The 20,848-nt window shown below is 30.8% G+C and overlaps 2 protein-coding genes across 3 annotated transcripts; one reads left to right on the top strand and one right to left on the bottom strand.

The window, feature by feature from the left end:
• Window positions 1-3,198: 3,198 nt before the first annotated feature.
• Window positions 3,199-19,641, top strand: LOC121129326 (uncharacterized). 2 transcript variants are annotated; one of them, XM_071893400.1, is made up of 3 exons: window positions 3,199-5,334; window positions 5,415-5,568; window positions 19,378-19,641. In XM_071893400.1, the coding sequence occupies exons 1-3, from the start codon at window positions 5,082-5,084 to the stop codon at window positions 19,382-19,384; spliced, it is 414 nt and encodes a 137-aa protein (XP_071749501.1). In that variant the 5' UTR covers window positions 3,199-5,081; the 3' UTR covers window positions 19,385-19,641. The 2 variants fall into 2 exon arrangements, with proteins under 2 accessions (XP_071749501.1, XP_040580971.1); XM_040725037.2 differs by lacking the exon at window positions 19,378-19,641 and adding an exon at window positions 5,895-6,215 and having other exon boundaries at window positions 3,201-5,334.
• On the bottom strand, window positions 15,625-16,949 carry LOC121129325 (decapping and exoribonuclease protein). Its single transcript, XM_040725035.2, has 2 exons — window positions 16,586-16,949; window positions 15,625-16,509 (listed from the first exon to the last, which is right to left on the bottom strand). Exons 1-2 carry the CDS (start codon window positions 16,839-16,841, stop codon window positions 15,728-15,730), a joined length of 1,038 nt encoding a protein of 345 aa, XP_040580969.1. The 5' UTR covers window positions 16,842-16,949; the 3' UTR covers window positions 15,625-15,727.
• Window positions 19,642-20,848: the final 1,207 nt, after the last annotated feature.

The raw sequence follows: 20,848 nt of genomic DNA, 5'->3' as shown, positions 1-20,848 counted from the left end.
CATTTTTGAAAATAATATTTAGTTATTTTTATTACCATTGGAGAGTAGCTACTTAATTAAAAGTAATTATTATTACCATTTATAAAGATATAATATTTATTATAAAAATATGAATTTTTCTTTCATTTCCGTATTATATTAATTATAAAGTTTCTAATTTATTGGTAGTAGGTATATTTTAGAACTAGGAGATGTCTAGATTGATAAATGAGGTATTGTGATCTTTATAAGTAATTACTAGATATAGGATTTGGAGCTATTTTTTTAGCCAGAATATGCATACAAAGAGTACTAATTTTTCAAAGAAAAATACAGTTGAATAAGGATAATTTAATGTAATTAGTGTTATTTTAAGAAACATAATTTATTGGTAAATTTTGATATATTATATAATCAAATATTTTCTTCGATAATTTTTGTATTTGATCAGTATTGGTAGTTTTAAACATACTTAAAGACCGTTCCATGTTCAAATAAGTAGTTGGATCAAATTTGAAGTTGTTGAGATTTTCAGAAGTCGAGTTAGCTCACCACCACTGATTATACGTCTAACCTTTTGCATAAATAGAAGATTTTGATTTATGTAAATGAAAGAATCTATTTTTCTTTGAAGTATTTCCTATTCTTTTTCAGAAATTGTTTTAATCTTTTTTTCGGCTTCAGATAGTATATATGTATAATCAGAGAATCATAAATAAATATTCCTTCTTTTTGTAGATTTGTAAAAGTTTCCAGGAAAAAGGACAAATTAGCTTTGATCAAAGACAAATCCAAGGCTGAGTCTTCAAGAAGTTGCTGTCCATTTTAAATGGCGAGGTAATCTTTTTGATTCAATTAACATACAATTTTCTTCATGTCTTCAAAAGATGTTTTATAGTAGATGGAAGCCTTAACCTATGACAAATTCAAGTTAAATTACACAAGAGTTGGGGAAAAACTCAACAAAACATTAATTTTGTACAAAAATTCCCCTTCTTCTCATTAGCTGTTGTCGGAATCTGGCTCCCTAACATATCTGATCATGTAATCATAACCCTGATTTCATGGGAAACATATTTTTCCTAATAAAGGATAGTTTTTGCTAGTGATATGAAAATTTCACATAAAAATCCTAATACCGATTCTGACGCGATTCTTATAAAAAATTCCGATTCTATAATATTTTTAATACAATTACAATTGATAAAATAAATTACCTTCCCTTAATTAATTGTGTGCCACGAGTGGAATTTGGCTGCATAATTATTTTCGAGTTTCTAAAAAAAAAAACACTCGAGTAATTACGAGCTTACTCGTTAGTCACCCTAACACTTTTTCTCCCTAAAAAACTCGTCAGACAAAAAATCATATCTTTAAAGAATGATTGAAACTTGTTATTTAAAAATTGTTTTCATAATTTATATTCCAAGACTAACTTAAAAATTAGTTTAACTTATTTGAATCCTGGTTATAAGCGTAGTTCAATAGTTTATATAGTCTACACATCAATATTTTACTATAATCTGTTTGTAACTTATAACCAATATGTTTTTAGTGTTACTGATGCTTATTAATGTGAATGCAAATGATAATTTGTAGAAAAAAAGTTTTTAGACGGCTAATATTTATTTTTATTTTTTACATCATTAAAGAGGGAAAATTGATTTAAACAAAAAAATATTTTTATCGAATACGAAAGCGTATTAAAATTTTAACCAATAAATTCACTTTAAGTTGTAACTACTGTTGAAACAAAGAAAATAATGATAGTTACTAAGATAATACTGTAGTACTGAAATGCTGCAAGGGATAGAGGAATGGGGATTAAGTTTAAGCTTAAATCACAAGAGATATGCCAAATGAATCAGTAGATAGTAGATTGAAAATCAAATTTCACCATTCAAGTTTATGTTTTATAGCGGCCCTCCCTCATGTATTAAGAAATATCCATTTATTAATTATCATTCATATATAAATATTAATAAGTTTGTCGTATGTATATTGGTTTGATGAGGACTTTTTAGTGTGTGCTTAATTAACTACTTAATTACTCCCGCTAGCCTAAAAATATCAAATAAATATTACTTTTCAAACGAACTGGGACTAAGAGTACACATTGTTCACAAGTCAACCAGTTTTCTACATTGTGTTGTCTATGGGTAAACATGAATTCAAAATGACAGGTTCCAAGGTTTTGTCAGATTTTGCAAAGGCAAGCTGTCTTAGATCCCTTTACAAAAACCCGATTCCGATTAATTGCCCCGTCACTATTTTTTGTAGGTCGATTTTCTCTCGAAAAATATAATTAAAGCTGTTGTGTAGTGGAACTAAAATCCACGTTTTATTTATTCATTTCATACTAGACTAGATCAATGAGTAAATTTCACACAATAAAGGGCAAACTGAACTACGTTCCCCCCAAAAAAAGTCAAAATGAACATTTTTTTGAAAAATTTAGCTATTGTTCACAAATCTTAAGTCTAGTAATTACTAAAATCAGTCGTAACTTTTTAAGGATAAGATTCACAACAAAACAGAGTGAGAAGGAAGAGTCCATTATAGTTTAAAATATTAAAGTTACAAAGTCTTATGTTCCATGTGACCATTGGCTACTGATTTTTCCACTAAGATTTTTGTATTCCCACATCTTTATATTGTATTGATCTTTACTTGTTGCTGGGGTCATCCTGATATAACCACATTTTATCACGTTCATTCAAATTGCTCATTTGTTGCCTTACATTTTATTATTAAAAAAACACCTGAACCCTCGAGTTGTAGAGGAGCTACATGATGGTCATTAACCACTACCATAGTTACACATACCTCTTCAGACCCCACTAAGTATAATAGCAAAAAAAAGTTCAATCCCTTGAGTTGTGTGAATAACAAAGGTTCCTAATGAAGCAGCAGTGGCTAATGACTCACCGATTCGACCAGCCGTTCACTTGCACAACGCTTGAGCTAGGATGTATTATAGGATATTGGAAGGAGTCCTTGATGTTCAAGGAAGGGGTGGCGGTGGGTAATGATCCCCCTTTTTGTACCAGAGGTTCACTTCCACAGCCCCTGTACCGGGGTTTATCATAGGATATTAAAAGAGGTCCTTGATTCTCAGTAAAAGGGTTACGATAGGTTTTGATTCCCCTTATGGACCAGCTGTTCACCTGCACAACCTGTTTGCCTAGGTATATTTTGCAAAATAATATGGGGTCTCTCGTGATAATTTCTTACACTAGTTTGATTGTGTAAATACAATATAAATTTCAATGAAAATAAACTAGAGTATCAAATTGCTTGTAATGAAATGCTATCATAATGAAATCCTTAATGATCAAATTGCTTACCAATGAATTGTTTAATAATCAAATTACTCACAATCATATTTCCTGACAATGTAAATGAAGTTAAAATTACCATTGACCACTCGGTTGGAAATTTTATAGATTGACAGGACATTTTGCATATTTCAAGCTCCAAAGGGCATTTTGCAAAATACCCGATTTTCCACATTTCCTGTTAAACTTATTCGTATGATTCATACACTGTAGATCAACCCACTAGCTATGGAGTATCTTCATTACCATGTTCTCAGCAATCAGGATATCAAAGAAATATTGAGATCTTTTGACCGAAAAGGAATAGATTTGCAAACTTTGGTAAATGTCTTTTAGATTTGTATTCAATTTGTGTGTGTGTGTTTGTGTGTACAGTCAATTCAATGAGGAAATCCGTATCGATTCTTTTTCCATTTATGAAAAGTCATTTAGGAAATTGAACCTGGAATCCATTATTATATGAAATAGTATGTATGTATTACACTTATAAACTATTTTTTAAAATGATATTTAATCTCAACTTGATGAACATGACTAGCAATTACTTAAAGTATATACATGTTATGCGAAAACGTATATTAATATTAGGTCGGGGAAAAAGTAATTTCATATTTACTACCCTTTTTTTTACTAAGTATATCTTGTTCATTCTTAGTCGAATTGGATCATACAGTAAGGTGGTGTAAAAGTGTGAGTGTATACTACAAAAGGTTTACGGAAAGTATATTGCTTGTTCGGTGCAGTTGGGAATTATCGTGTGTCAAGTATGGAGGTCTCAAAGGAACAAATTTGCCATAATTTAAAAATCTCAGGAACCGAATTTCTATCTACAAATATCTACTGAATCAAAACAAAATTGATCAATTTCTGAATCATATTCTGACTGGCTATGAAAAATGGATACCTTGCGTCAAGTTCAAGAGATGGAGATCGTGTTTGAAACCCAACAAAGCGGTCCAGACGGTGGCCAGGACAGTATCGATTGCCATGAAGGTGATGCTATGTGTTTTGCTGGTTTTGAAGACAATACTCCACTATGAGCTGCTCCACTAAAGCCAAACGCTCAATTTTGCCCTCTACTATGAACAACTCAAATGTTGAAAACTTACGATCAAACAAAAGCGTCCAGCATTGGTAAATAGGAATAGAATCGTGATTCATCAAGACAACACCAGGCTACACCCTTCTTTGATGACGTGCCAGAAGCTCCGGGAGCTCAGATGGGAAGTTCTTATGTGTTCATCCCTACAGTCCAAAATTGGCACCAAGTGACCACCCCCTGTTTCTGCCTATGACCATCGCACTTGGGGGTACAAATTCGGCTTCAATAAAGACCTGTATAAACTGTTTTTTTTACCAATAGAGACAGGGGCATGTACAACACAATTTCCTTAAATCGGTAACACATTTGAAAAAGTATTGAAATAAAGTGAAATATACTAATTTATTTTTGGCCCAGCCTATTATATTACACATACCATAAAAACAAAAAACAAATTGTGTCTCTGCTAATAATTTGCAGGCTATTTTCCTCCTATAAATATCTATCTAATTTCTTTTGATATGGAACATCTAATACAAGGATAAATATACACGTACGTATATTATCTATAATGAAAATTTCATGAAGATGATTCAATGAAACATTTTGACATTTAAGCAACAATAATCCATTCGCTTATCGAAACAAAATGGAACATGCCCGATGTAGTATTGTTATCAAATTGATGAATTTTCCATCAGTTAGATTATTTACTATAAACTATGGACATCCTAAAATTGGTTAAAAGAGAATACGCAGAGGAAACCACTGACTTGACTTCCTCGAGTTTTTTTGAGCTAAACCCCATGAATGCAATTATATTGGGAGGCTTAGCTGCAGTTCTTCTCATTGGCATTCCAATACTATATTTTGGTTACTTGTTCTTCTTCAATCGAGATGATAATAAAAACTCCGAGTTTCATCCGTCTCAAGTACTTTTGCAAAGCTACAATAATCCTTTCAAACGACATTCAGGTTCAATTTTTATATGTACTTTTGCTTAACTTACGTAAGTTGTATTAATCATTTTTTTTTTTTTTCATTTATACATTCAGATTTCCAAACACTTCTAACTCAACTTAATGAAACCTATGAAAAATATGGAATTGAAGATAACGAATGCAGGAAGCTTATTGCATGTCAGACAGGGAAATCAAATGGGAAAATGTACAATCAACTCTCACATGATGTTTTTGAAATTTTTGATAAGTAAGTCATAGAATTACACTCATTGTAATAATATAGTCATAGATGTAAAATATCCCACTCAAATTACACAAATAATTAACTAATTAAGAAGCTTTCAAAGTAAATACAAAAATATTTATCAATCAAATTGCACAAAAATTCAAGACAGTTTATCAAAGCTTCTGATTTGTAAATTCCTACTTAAGTTTGAAAAAAGTAGGCATCATTATGGAATATATATATATATTTAACAAGATATAAGTTATGGCTTTTCCATCATCCTGGGGTAGATTTGTAATGAAATGCTATCCACATCATATTCAATAATTGTATATTGGTATTTTCAGAATTATACCAGATAGTTACAACAGTGAAGAACTTGACGGAAGTTTTGATCTTATCTACAATGCCTTTGTTCGAGGTAAAGACACGAAATCTGATCCCAAATATTGTGTCAATAGTTATGGCAACAACTGTAGTTTTAAGTTATGAGAGACAATGCTCACATATATTTATATATAACTGAAACTTAATAATTATTAATTATAATTGTTTTCAAAATTGTAAGAGAAACAACTTAATTTAGTGCATAATATTATTTTCATATATAAAACTATAGTTTAAAATAAATTCATAATTCAGAAGCTTTTGCCAGAGAAAGGCTTAATTAAAAACTGTTTACTTAATGTAGTCACTTTTTTTTATGTAGCAAAGGTTGATTTATTATTTTCAAGACTCCAAAAGTATTTGGACTCTTGAGATACTTAATTTCTAGATTTATCTTTATCTAGAATATCATCACGACGACCATAATCCTGAGTCCTTGAAATAAGCTTTCTCTGTATTTTGACTTGAATTTCTTGAAATTGCGTGCTTTATAATTATAAACATTATTAGAACTTGACTTAAGAGGGGAAGGACGCAAAATCTCTTCCCTTACGAAATCAGTTATCACCATCAACATGTAACTTTTACTCAAATCATCATCAATACTCTTATTTGAGCTCTTTATTAGCTAGAAAGTAGAAAATAGTGAAATAAATTGAACTGAACAAACTATTTGAAAGCTAATACTGATTTGTTAATAAAACCCCAACTATCTAAAGTAGATATTTCATTTTTGAGAGACGGCAATAATCAAAGGCTATAACGGGCTACTTATAGTTAGTGTTTTTGAAATATACAATTCTTACTCTTCGTACAAATTATTATTCTTAATGAAAATAATACATTCAATATTGAAATTTTAAAAATAACATTATGGTGCAAATAAAACATTAAGAAAGTAAATATTTCCAAAATGTAAATAATATTAGTTTGTGGAAAAAGAAATTTCGTATTTCCTGCCCTATTTTTTAACTAATATAGGAAATTAGGTGAATAGGAGACATCATCAGGAAGGCGGCAGGCCGCAAAAATCTTTGATGGGGTGTCAGAGGGTTTGGTAGCTCGAATGGGAAGTTGTTATGCATCTACCCTACAGTTGGAAGCTGTCATAAAGTGACCACCAAATGTTTCTGCCAATGGCCAACGCAGTTGAGGGTACAAATTTGGCCTCAATAGAGGCCTGTAAAGATTTGTTGTCCGACTTTTTTTGCCAATAGGCACAAGGGATTCTAGAAATAGGACATTCTTAATTTGGAATCTCGTTGGAAACAAGTTATCGAACAAAACAGGGAATACTTGGCTTTAATCGGATGGTATTCAGAAAACTCATAAAAGGCAAAAACAACTGCTTAAATGGTCACAACAACAGGAGTAGTTACATTGGGTGTAGCATTATAATTAGCAATTATGTATATCCTTCATGATAATAGTATGTTGTTATGTAAGCATAAATAACAGGGAAAATATCTTTTTTGATGCTCTTAATAAGGAGATATTGCCGGACATTACTACATAATTAGCTTTTGCTCTAAATCTTTAAGATGGATTTATTTCAAACATTTTTTTTATTAGTATATTTATTGTCTAATTTTATGATTTTGACATTTACTTTATTATTAATAATTAGTTAGATCTCATCAGTAGAGATATATCTATCTAGTGCACAATTGTATATAGCAACTTTCATATGAAGAAGAGGGGTGATTATCTTTTTTGATTAAACTCCACGTCTCACTTATGTTTTGCAAACTAAAGTTATGACATATTGCAAGTATAAAAAAAAGATTATGCAACCCGCCCTTGTCAAATTTTCAATTATCTGACCCTAAAATGTATTAAAAATATGTAAATACATCATTACAAAAACCTTATTTTCATATTGTAAATAATAAGTTATATATTACAATTAGTGATGGGACGATTAAAATAAATAATAAATACAATTTTGCGATCAGGTTGTATTCAGAATTATATATATATATATATATTTTTTTTTGGGGGGCTTGATTTTCGGAATTTTTTTATAAAAATAAATTTTTTTTGAAAAAAATTTGAGATTTTTAATTATTTAATCATATGATTTCATACTTAAAAAATTTCAAAAATCCTTAATCCATGGCCATTTTCATAAAATTAATTTTTTGAATAAAAAATTTCCAAATTTAATGTTGTTAATTTCTAATATCTAAATTCAGAAATTAAATTTTTTGGAGGAAAATGTTGAAAATACATAGTTATTCACAGAAAAATAATTTTGTGGAAAAAAATTTGTAAGACTCTCATAGTGACTCGATTGTAACAAAAATTACGTCAAAAGATGCACAAGAACACAAACTATAGTTTATATTCAATCATAATCTTATTTAAAACAAGAATAAAAGTTTGGGGCTCTGGCGCAGCCTTCAAAATGGCGCCCCTGCCATGCAGCAACCCCGATTTTGTTTTAATTTTCGTAGAACATGTATCAGTATATGTTTTCAAACATATCCAAAATTCAGAGTGGGATCTTAATGGGATCACTTCCCACAAGAGCATTATTTAGAGTATATTGAGCCACTTTTATAGCATATTGATATGATTGTTCTATATTTAAACTCGTATTATATATATAATATACATATTTTCTGTTAATTAATGGAATAAATTAGTATTCCTATTTAGATCAGTACCATATAATATAATTGAAAATTTAGATATTTTATAAAATAACATTATGATATAGTCAATAATTTTCATTTAAACTTAAATTATTTAACAAATTCAACATTTGACTCCTCTGATTCACTATAACTCTAAGTGATTCGTCAATTTCAATAATAAATGAAATAAGTTTTTGTGTACCATAAATGGTTTTTTCCAAACTTAACCTTTTTTTAAATAATCTTTTCTTTAGATAATCTTGTTGTAGGCTCTCTTTCATAGATTCTCTTTTAATAGTACCACCTATACCATCTGAAGGTTCCTTGACGTAACTTGTGGCAAGAAAAAAAAATGCAACTCAGCAGACAATTGAATGTACTCTTGATGAAACGTGAGGCTCAAAATAGCTTATAGTTTATATATTGAACCATATACCCATTGGGAAAGCATTAGTGAGCTCTTTTGAGCTTCTCTCAAAATTATTGAGCAAGAGCGGGAGCGCGCTCATTGTTTTGAATAACGAGCGAGAGAGGGAGAGCGCTCGTCATTTTAAAAAGACGAAAAAATCTCTCGAATCTTCCCTCATCTATATAAGTTTTTATTACTTTTTCAGTTTTCTGCATCTTAAGCGATAACAGAGACCCCACCATCTCCTTTGTGTGTAGAAATTACGTTGGAAGATAAATTTTTCTTTTTTGTAAAACGAATTTTCCCAACGGAAATACGATTTTCTAATATTTTCTTAATTGTAATTTGAATATTTAGCACCATTGTCGTTAGATCTAATCAAGCACAAATGTTCCTTTCTGATTTATACATACATTCGTCTGAATAATAGATAATAATTCAATTTATTTATTACCGTTTTAAGGTTAGAAAATATTTCACAAAACTGATATTAGAATAAAATATAATTCATATAAGTGTTATCTCTCATAGTTTTTAGACGTATTTTCCATGAACATCCTTACACATCCTTAGCCATTGGGAGAAAAGAAAAACAACCACACAACTTATACATTAATCTGAATATGTAATGTTAGAGTTCCCACTAATTTTAAAATGAAATAGTATGAAAGTGCGCATTTAAAGGGTAAATTTGGCCTACCTAAGAGTTACAAAAATATTTTTGATTTCACTCTAAGTATCTCCAAAACTCGCCACGGTCATTATAAATATTTGGCCTAATTTTAGTCTGAGGTTGCAAGAATAAATACATTTTGATATCTCCCAAAACCAATTTCATTAACAGAAAAATAAGAAGCACTCATCAAAACAAAACAAATCTATATTTCACACAGTTTCAAAAAATCAATCATAAACTTTGAAAATGTCTCAAGAAAGAAGTAATTCGTGTAATTCATATCAAATTGAAACAAAATTAGGGACCAAATCCTTCAGATATCATTGGTTATTTATCTGACCATTTAACAATGATTAAGTTGTCGTCTCACATCGACATAGTTAAATATTATTTTTATCCTTAACAGCTTTACTCAAATTTGAAAAATTCTTGACAGTTATCTGACAAAGAAAAGGACATGATTCTCTAAACGTTTAAAGGAGTTTTGATTGCAATTTGGCACCACTCATCTTTACCTACTTTAGAACACAGTTACGTATGGGCAAATGTGAAAAGATCTATTTTCAAAGCTGAAATTCTGGCTTCAAAATATCGAATTCAAAAAGAAAAAGATGAAAAGTGGATTAAAAGGATGTCAAATTCATTCAATAATATGTTTGATTGTTGCAAATGCCGGTGTCTTAAGGATATACTAAAGTTTGAAGACATCAGTTTTGTTAATTGTATCTGTAAAGAAGATCAAAAGATTCAAAATTCAATGTTGATAAAGTGATATTGAGTTTTGTATTGATCAGAAAACAACTACAAAGTTATTAATAAGTTAGGAAAAAGACATCACTATTTCCTCAGAAATGAATGCGATTCAGAAAAAATAAAATGCAAACAAAAGAAAATTGTTACATGAGCCGGACTGTCAAAAAAAGATTAAGATCTTTTCAGTCCTATTGTTATGTATTGTCTTTTATTTACTTTTATCTGACGACGTAGGGATTTGTTTTAGATAGATAGTAATGTACTTTCTTATTAAGTAAAGTTGACATGTGTATACATTTTAGTAGTTATGTCTATGTTCATCCTTTTTAGTAATAATCCCTTACAGAATATATATTTAGTGTATGATTGTACCCCCAATCTAAAAGTCTTCTTATTGGCTCTGCTCTGGTCCATTTGGTAGTGTTCGCAGTACACTACACCTATGATGTTACCGAATTGAATTGGACTCCAAACATTGATTAGAATGCAATTCAATTTAGTAGCATTGAAGATGAGGGAAATTATAATGAAACGCATAAGGAACTTTCTAATAAAAGAAATAGGTATGCCTTTAATGAGTCAATGGAAACAAGCTGGAGATTCGATTTGAGCTATGGAACAACAACAGCCATGATTAACCCTACAATAAATGACTCCTATGAGTCTTTATATTCGAAAAAGACATAACGTGGAGATTGGTTCCAAGCTTTTGTTCAAGCAGCTATCGCTTGCAAGGGATATGTTTCGAGGATTGCCATCAGAAATGTGGACCTTCAAAAAGGTCTTTGAAAATAATTCATACTTTGCTCATTCTGAGGCAATTTTGTTGACAGGCATGTATGATTCTAACTTAGAAATAAGAAAAAAAAAAGCTCTAATACACATACTGGGATACAAAAAAAAGCAGTCAAAGACAAAAGATATTATAACATTCAAAGTACCAAAGGGTAATATTAACTTGATGGTATCAAATTATTTAGACATGTTGAATTGGGAAAAACTTAAACTCAGAGAAATTTGTCACCTTCTCTTCTAATAAAATATTCAAATGAAGAACCAGGCTTGTGAACGGAACGCAAAATTGAACGGCGTTCCATGGAACGTACATTCAATGAACTGAGCGCTGAACGGAACAGAATTTTTTTTTTTGAACGCTGAACGATAAAACGAGATTCTAGCGTTCCGTTCCAATAGATAATAGTAATTTCGGAAGGGGTGTAGGTGTCCACGGGATAAGTATTCTAGAAACTATGCAAATTCAGGGATAATTTTTGAAATTGGGGAGGCCTCTAAAGCCTTCATCCCTGCAGCAGACGCCCTGATATTAATATTGGTGTTAATGTGAATTAACCACTCTAAAAAGTACATCATTATTATTTATGTCCCTTTTATGCAGTCATAATTTAATTTCTCTTGTACTTAATGAAACGTATTCTCACGCTCTTAGTTTTTTATTTTTTGTTGTAATTTTTCGTAGGGGTTTAAAGTACTTCATATTGAGTGGATATTTGAGTTAGATATTATGTTTAACGTTACTGGCTGCAATCAAGGGTAACAATATTTCTATTAATCTTGACCGCAATGTATTTTTCCATGTCGCCTACATGTCGGGATTTAGTTTAAAGAAAACTATTTATCTTTATCAAAAATAGACGAATCATAACTACAAAGGTTCAATCATTTGTATTTATATAATGACAGACAATATTTCAAAGAGATTTTATGGTAAATTATAGGTATTGAATTCAAATTTCTGAGATAAATTGAAATACCCAAGATTGAGACCTGTATTTTAAAAACTCCGTTTTCTCTGTTTGACTTAATTTGGCCCAATATTGTCTCAGAAATATAATTTATTTGTGAATTTTGGCTACTTTAAGTACAATTAGCGGTGCCTTAATAGGATCAGAATAATTTGTTCGTTGAAATGAACTATAATTTGTTGGAACATTCATTCAATGTTCAATTTTGAGAAAAATTATTCTAACTTCTTTTTGGGTTAACGTACTACAAATATGCAATTTTATTACAATGCCTCAGTACAATTAAAAGTTGGTCATAAGTTATATATAATAGATTTTAATAATTAATGACTTAATGTATCTATATTTACATATGGGATTATTTGGAGATCGATATGAATCCAACGGACATAGCCATTCTGCTTCTGTGAAACTAAAAGATTGTGATTTTAGTCGGCTATTAGTATTTGGAACTTTAGTTTGATAATTTTTTTTTATGATTCCCATTGACATTTCTGACGAATAAAAAAGAAGCATTGGCACTCCAGACATACATGAAAGCGTTCTCGTTTTTCTACTTTTAATTTAATTTAGCAATTTCATTTGGAGTATCCGACTTTTTTATGCCTCAAATACTGTACAACTTCATTTAAGGAGTGTGCTAGTGTATGTATGCACACTGTACAAGCCTGGTACTACCTTATAATTGGAACACGGAACGAAAATAATGGCTGAACGCTGAACGAAAAATTGAACGGAACGCCAAAATAGCGGAACGCTTAGAAGTAGTGTTGTGTGAGTCCCAAATTATTTGGTCCGGCCCAGTCTTGGATCGTTCCTTAGGACTGTCGGTCCTTGAGATTATCTTTTGTCAGTCCTTTAATTTTCCATAAAATATTGAAATAGTATTTATTTAATACTTTCTAATATCCTATTCTTGTTGTATATATTTTATTATAACTTGGCGATAATTCAATAGCAAATAAAGGCTTTAATAATATTAATATTATACAATTTGGAAACATTTTTTTCACGTAATATAGGATTCTCCTATACAGTATACGGTCGTCGGGCATTACATGTTTCTCTAAAATAATTCAAATCAATCGATTTCTCCCTTGGGTGATAATTCTGCCAGCAGAAGAAAATAATCTTTCTAAAGGAACTGATGAGCCCGGTATACATCCATATTGCTTCTAAATATCAAACATTTTAGGAAATGAATATTTCCCCTTAGATGTCCCCCATTGCTCCGGGTTACCATTCCGTGAGACTACGAATTCCCGAAAATATTCAATCAATTCTCCTTGGAGAGACTCATTATTTGATGCCAAAAAATAAAGAAGAATTAGCGGTTCTGGCTGTTGTATAGGAGATGGCTTTCCAGAGACCCATTGCATTATCATCAGCAGGTTCTTCTACTACACTGGAAGACTCTTCACCACTTAATATAGGCTCTACAGCCTTAGAACTTGGTCCATGTTTAGAATAACATTGTACCTTATAAGCTTCCTCAGACCAGTAATAATTATACATTATAAATATTGTAATATTAAAATATGTACGTCCTTAACCTCTGAATATGGGCTAGCAACTGAGTATTTAAGAAGGATAAAACTTTATTTATGACGTCACAAAGGAACCATTTTTCCATTTTGTAGGACGGACTGGACTAAACTGGACTGCACTCCTCGGTCCTAGATAAGGACCAACACAACTCTACTTACAAGCCTGCGAAGAACTAATACTTACAGCCTAAGGAAAGCGAGATTTATAATTAAATGAAATCCCTAATCATTCTTAAAGTGTGGAAAGACTTGTTGCTCTGACTTCAAAGGTTTCAAAACATGAAATTGGATAGAAAAAAAGGTATTCTAGTATTCTAAATAAGGTAAAATCGTTCAATAAACTTCCATGTAAATTCAGAAAATTTAATTTTGATGACAAATGTACAAAGAAATAGTCGATTATCAATAAAATATTTTGTATACATATGATTTAGATTAAATATTACTTAATTAATAATCTGTGCTAAGATAATTTCTTTGGGGCATATCAAAAAATATATATTATCACAACCTCAACCTAATATTAGATCAAATCTTTAAAATGATCCTGGTGAGTTTTGAAAAGACATTGAGTGAAACCAAAACTATTTTTGTAACCCTTAGATATGCCAAATTAACCCTTTAAATGTGTACTTTCATACTATTCCACTTTTAAAAAAAGTGGGGATTCTAATGTACTGCATTGATTCTCCATCACTTTTTACAAATTTAAATATATTCATAATGTGGTTAAATCAATTTATGAATAAAGGAGAGAAATAATTAAAATGGCTGTACACCAGTTCATCAGAAAGAACAAATTCAAGAATATCCCTTCCCGAGGACGACAACAAAATCATATAGACTGTTCTATTGTAACAATGAAGTCCTTTTTAAGAAGGGAAGAATAATTACCAATAAATATGCTCCAATTCAACTAAAGCCGTAAAGGAAAAACTGCAATAATATATTATGGCCTATGGGTAAGATTATAATTGAATATAAATTATAGTTTGTGTTCTTGTACATCTTTTGACGTAACTTTTGTTAAAATCGATTCGCTATGTGAGTAATTATGGCCTTCTGAACAACTCTGTTCCAACCCATTAGGCACAACTTGATTTGCTTAGAACGGTCCAGGTGAGTCACAAAAACTAATATTTCACACATTCTTTTCTTTTATATAGAAAAGCCTCACCAAAAATTACCAAAATCGGTAATGGGGGTACCGGGAGGGTGAGTACACTTGACGTGGAAGGACCCATATAAAGTACTTTACATATAGATCATATTAAATAATAAGAAGGAGAGAAGAAGATCCTTAGAGCATACTCAACACTTCACAGGGAGTTCTGGCTGGTCAGCAGTAATGGATATGATGGATTAGAAATGACGTCATGATAAATCATCAGTAGTGAGTAGGAATAGAATCTCGATCCGTGGATTTTGTTCTTACCTAGGGAAGTAGAAGTAAATCTCTTAATTGATCTTTCCTGCAATCGTCTATCACTACTCCTTCCCATCATCTCTTTTTTTTTCTCACAGTTCAGATCTACGTAAATAATAAGCTAGCTTTTACGGGCCCCTCACATCCACCTCCAGGATCATTTATTCTCATCTGTTTTAAGTTCAGATCTAGATTGAGACCGGATATCACTAAATATCTATATTTAAAGTGGGAATAAAATGTCCTGGGATGAATTTTACAGAGAATGAAGTTACCTATCACCCTATCAAATACAGTATGTTAGAGATGATATTGCACAATAATAAATAATTATCTAAGTACTTCCTACTATGTTTTGCTTATTTGTGCTTTTCTAAATTACAGAGGCATTCCCAGTGAGGGATTGTTTTCCCTACTCATTTTTCAAAATAGTTGTCTTAGTTACAGAAAAAAATCAAAAAGTCATAACCATAAATGGAAATTTTTCTGGCAAATATATTCTGAGTGTTTTTATACTTAAATACATACATACAAACTACATAAATTTTTAATATAAACTCTAATATCTGTTTAAAAACAGTTAAACTCGATATTTGTCTTCTACGACATAGGATATATCCTTATCTGATCGTTCAATATTAATTGTAGATCCAGGAGGATCCCATGATACATTGAAAACAACATTGGGCTCATCAGTTAATTCTTCTTTAAGGGAATAAAGAAGATTTCTTAAGAATCCCAGGCAGACATTGGGTTTCCAGTGAACTCCTCGCATGCTAGGAATATCAGCAACTTTGAAACTTTTAATTTCATTTACAAAGCCAGCATTATTGCTAAACCCACATAGAGTTTCTGAAACACCAGTCAAGTAATTCTGACACCACCATTTCATAAGTCTTCTCTTTCGAAAATACTGAATTTGACGATGAGTACGTAAAGACTGGGTTTCTTTGAAATCTATGATATCTTCACATTTTAAAGGTTCATTTAGAGAATCCTTAATTGCTTTAACTGTTGCTCCATATATAAGCTTAATTCCATCCAGGGAAGAACTAAACATTCCTTCACAACTTTTATTGGTCCAGAGGATATTATCATAATCTGAATTTGGAGGTCGAGAAAGAATGTCATGAAATTTTTCTCCCCATTTTCTAGATTTTAGTTGAAAACTAGACATATTTTCTCTATGGTTTACATAATAAGGTGTATCGTTTGATTTTAAATACATAGTATCATTATAATTAACTATAGAGTAGCACCACGGAACACTTTCTTCATAAGGAGTACACATAAATATCATTAAATTCCCCTGACTAAGAACAAAATCAGGTTTCGTCGACGGAGGATAGCGATGAAGCCATTCTACATAATATTCAAAAAAGATATGATCAATCAGCAAATAAAAATGTGGGAGATATTAATTAATATTTGAACAAACCTAGAAAGGGACTAATCCCCTCTTCTGTATATCGATTATCATTTCTTAATATTACTTCTCCTTGATTTAAGTTTAGGGGTTCCTGGGTGAAATCATAATTTTTCCAATGACTTGTATCGCATACTTTTAGAAATAGAGATCCATCGTCTATATATTCACGAGTTTCATTAAGTCCATATAGTCCCATTAGAGAACGATTTTCAAGAGAAAAAGAAGTAGAACGATTACAATGAATAGGAATGAATTTCCGCACCATGTTGGAGAATGGAAACAAGTTAGTATAAAATGTGTATTGCTTACTTAATGGTACTGTAACTTCCTCTGCTTAGGAGGGATCACTAAACAGCGAACCGGATGTCCATAATGAAGGATCTCCAATGATATGCCTTAAACGTGTCCGCGTTGTAAGTATTTGCCCAATAACGAAGAACGAGAAAAAAAGAAGAAGGGTAGAAAAGAAAAGAAGAAAAAAAGAATTCATAGAATCATTTTATAAAAATCATTATTAATTATTAGGAATATTCATTTAAACACTCATTACTCTCATGGATGAAACTTACATTTTTTTCATCCCTAATCATTTTAGGGTGATAAAGACTAAAAGATGCTGTTCTGTAGTATTGGCAGAGATCATCCTCTCTAATTCTCCCTAAAAGAAGCCACTTCATTGGATTCATTAATTGAAGGAAACATCTAAGTATAAAGTGCGTGGATGTACTCATGATTGACAAAATTGAATGTAAAGGTGAAGATTTGTCAAGGATTAATAAGTGTAAGCCCTTGTTGTACTCAAAGTAGAATCCGTTTTGGATTCTCCGCTAAAAGAAAAATTTTTTTTTGGCTAGAATTCAAGCGTACAAAATTCCACCCCACCCTAATTCTTCCCCTGTATTATTTATTATTTGAAATCCTACAGCATTAAAAGATGCTCAAAATCAATTGTATTTAGGGGAACTAAAGCTCCTCTAGTCCACCCCTTGTTAACGCTCCTGACACTACATAACACTTACACGGTAACAAATTTATCAGTCAAAAAATCATATTTTACATAGGTCCTCGCCAAGGAATACTAAGTGAGATAGAATGTGCATTTCTTACTGCGCGTAATTTTTTCTTTCAATCGTAATGGATTCTTATTACACGTACTCAACTGATTTACTTGTATAATCGAATGAATAAATATGTTATCAGCATAGAGTATTTGTTCTAGAACATATCATATACATTTGAGATTTTCAAGCTTATCCAGATATATATTCCTTGTTAAATATAATGATTAATGAATAAATCAATGAGGGTCGATCTAGAAAAAAAGAAATTTGGTCTCTCAGAATACATATATATATGAAACAGAAAAAAAATCGGTCTATAAATTGAGACTGAAAAAAAATCAGTCTATAAGGTGAGACCGAAAAAAATCGGTCCATGGTCTGAGACCGAGGTCTGGACCGAAATATTGGTCCAGATGGGTCTAGAAAAAATTACTTAAAATCGAACCCAAAAAAAAAATCGGTGCTGGAGCGAGTCTCAACACTAGTATGTATGACCTTGATTGGGACCAAAAAAATTCAAAAATCATTAGCTATTCACATAACATAAATGTTTTCTATAAAAAATTCAAATATCAAATTTTTTGTAAAAAAATTTAATAACTTCACAGCTGCACACAAAAAATTTCAAAAATTAAATTTTTTGATAAAATTAAATTTTTTGATATTAAAATTTCAAAAATCCTAAGTTATATAGAGAAAATCCACAGCCTCACACAAAAAAAAATTTTAAATTAAATTTTTTGATATTAAAATTTCAAAAATCTTAAGTTATACAGAGAAAATCCACAGCCTCACACAAAAAAATTTTAAAATTAAATTTTTTGGTCGCAAAATTTCAAAAATCTTCAGTTATACACAGAAAAATAAATTCTTTGAAAAAATTTCAAAAATTCACACTGAACACAAAAATTACAAAAATCTTGAGCTATTCACTGGAAATAAATGTTTAGTAAAAAAAATTTTATGAATTAAATTTTTTTAAAAAAGATTCATCAACCCACAGTTGTACACAAAAAATTTCAAAAATTAAATTAACAACCGATGAAGCAAAAAAAAAAAAATCGCTCATATAACAAATGATTGAAAATATAAACATTTAATTATCGAGATTGAATTCCACTCAACAACGGATTATTATTGTGATTGACAAAACTTTTAGAAGATTTCTATGTATTTTTAGTTTAAAAATACCACAAAATACTTGCCCTTTGTGGTATTACTATTTGTAAATGTATAAGTATATTTACAAATATATTAAGATAATTAAAATATTATTTCGACGATCTATTTTCTTAAAAACCGTCAGCAAATAATGAAATTTTGCTCTCAAATTTGTCCAATATCGATATTAAAGTTAAAAATTCCATTTTATATACGTCATATATTTATAGCTATTTATTATGGGCGTTGACAGGGTACACAATGTAAAAGCAACAACAAATCCTCAGAACACCAACGCTGTCAGCAAATCGTACCGTACTTATTTCTTGTAAAGAAAGCCGTGGAGATACTTTACAGTATGTCCAAAAATTGATGGGGGTTTAAAAAAAAAATCATTAAATAACCTAAACAAGTGATTTTTTTTGGTGAAAATCTTTATTTACTTCCCAATACGACGACCTGTAAGCTTAATAGATTTGTTATGCGTTTTGGCATTTGGAAATAAATATATATCAATTGAAATAAACTCATGATATTTTTTTATGCTGTAATGCAATTTTTAATTTTTTTATATTCCAGCCCATAAGAAATATTCAAGAACGAGGTACTGAAACTTTGTGGCCTTTCACCTCATGAAAGAGTTAAGAAAGCACTCGACCTTTGTAAAGACGAGCCTATTTCTGCAACGAAGATTTTAACTCCATTAAACAGGCTTCTGGACCCTGCATTTGTTCCAAATGTTGGCAAAATATTTTTTTGACTGTATATAAAAGTTTAGTTCTGCACTGTCTATTAAATGATCTTAAAATTGTAACAAAAAATAAATATAAAATCTAAATTTTATAGATGTTTTTGTTTGAATTTTCTAGGTGAAATTAGTTAGTTTTGTTTTAGTCAGGCTAGTTGAGAAAAGATGACGTGTGAGATGCAGTCTTGTTCTTTCGTGAATCAAAAACTATATATAGCCGAATCTAAGTAGAATTGCGTTGGGACTTGGGTATCTGGAGATAGATATCCTCCTGGAGACCTAAGTTCAACATCCAAACCGACAACATACTCCAAGGTGGCCATATAATTGTTAATATTCTGGATTTTTAAATTGGCTACCTTCTTTATTATTATTACATATTTAGTGACGTAAGAACTATCGTAAATAGAAATAAAAAAAGGAATCAGGTAAGATTTTGATAATTATTGCACTCCCTCCAGACATAAATGAATATAATTTAGAAGAGAAAAGAAAAAAGAGGGATACAGAAAAATTGAAGGAAAAAATTATTGAAGAAAGAATAGAAATTCGGTTAGGAAACTCCATATCCAATGGTAACTTCTTACTCAAGCAATATCGAAGTAAATAATCCAAAAAATGAAATCCATGTGGACCCCATTTGGGGAAAAGTTTACTTGGATCTGAAAAATAAAGAAAATAAAAATCTCCAAGGGTTCATCCCGAAAGTCAACATTACAAAAAAAAATATTTGAGGAATTATCTATATGATAGGACGACGTTCTTAGAGTTAATGATTGTAAGACTGGGCTGGTTTTATATTAATGACCTTCCGAATGCCCATCAATATTATGACCAAATTTAATGGTGTTGTAGGGAAATTTGAAGGTGAAGATTGTGTTAAGTCTAACGTGAGAAGCTTAGAAAGTATAAGAGCCCTACAAATACATGTTGAAGTTGTTATTAAAAATGGCTCAGAAACAGATTTACCTTGTTTGAAGGAGATAATGGCGGAATCTGGAGAAATTGTTAGGGAAACAGAAGATTTTCCTCTTTCACTGGAACCTGAGAATGAAGAAGAAGTTAAATATCTAGAAAAATTCAGCAAAATGGTGTCAGACTTCCAGTAATGGGGGAGGGGGTAAATATTTATGTATTGAGGATGCTTGTATTGTATTTTTTTTCTATTTTAGGAGGATCTTTTTGGTCAAACTACTGGATTTTGTCTGGTAGGGTTCTATATGTATTTTGGCAGGTAAAAATCCTTATTCTAAGTAATCTTAGTGCCCCTAATAGTTGGAGTAGTTATTAGAATTATTAGGC

The sequence above is a fragment of the Lepeophtheirus salmonis genome, chromosome 14 (genome assembly GCF_016086655.4).
Source record: "Lepeophtheirus salmonis chromosome 14, UVic_Lsal_1.4, whole genome shotgun sequence".
NCBI classification, from domain to species: domain Eukaryota; kingdom Metazoa; phylum Arthropoda; class Copepoda; order Siphonostomatoida; family Caligidae; genus Lepeophtheirus; species Lepeophtheirus salmonis.
The sequence above is the reverse complement of the archived record's forward strand: the minus strand, read 5'-3'. Positions and strand labels throughout refer to the sequence as shown.

Coding starts and splice junctions, on each gene's coding strand:
- LOC121129326 (XM_040725037.2), top strand. CDS start 5,082: ATGGACATCCTAAAATTGGTTAAAAGAGAATACGCAGAGGAAACCACT. Junction 5,335..5,414: donor TCCTTTCAAACGACATTCAG/GTTCAATTTTTA, acceptor TTATACATTCAG/ATTTCCAAACACTTCTAACT. Junction 5,569..5,894: donor GTTTTTGAAATTTTTGATAA/GTAAGTCATAGA, acceptor TGGTATTTTCAG/AATTATACCAGATAGTTACA.
- LOC121129325 (XM_040725035.2), bottom strand. CDS start 16,841: ATGGTGCGGAAATTCATTCCTATTCATTGTAATCGTTCTACTTCTTTT. Junction 16,510..16,585: donor GGGGATTAGTCCCTTTCTAG/GTTTGTTCAAAT, acceptor AATATTATGTAG/AATGGCTTCATCGCTATCCT.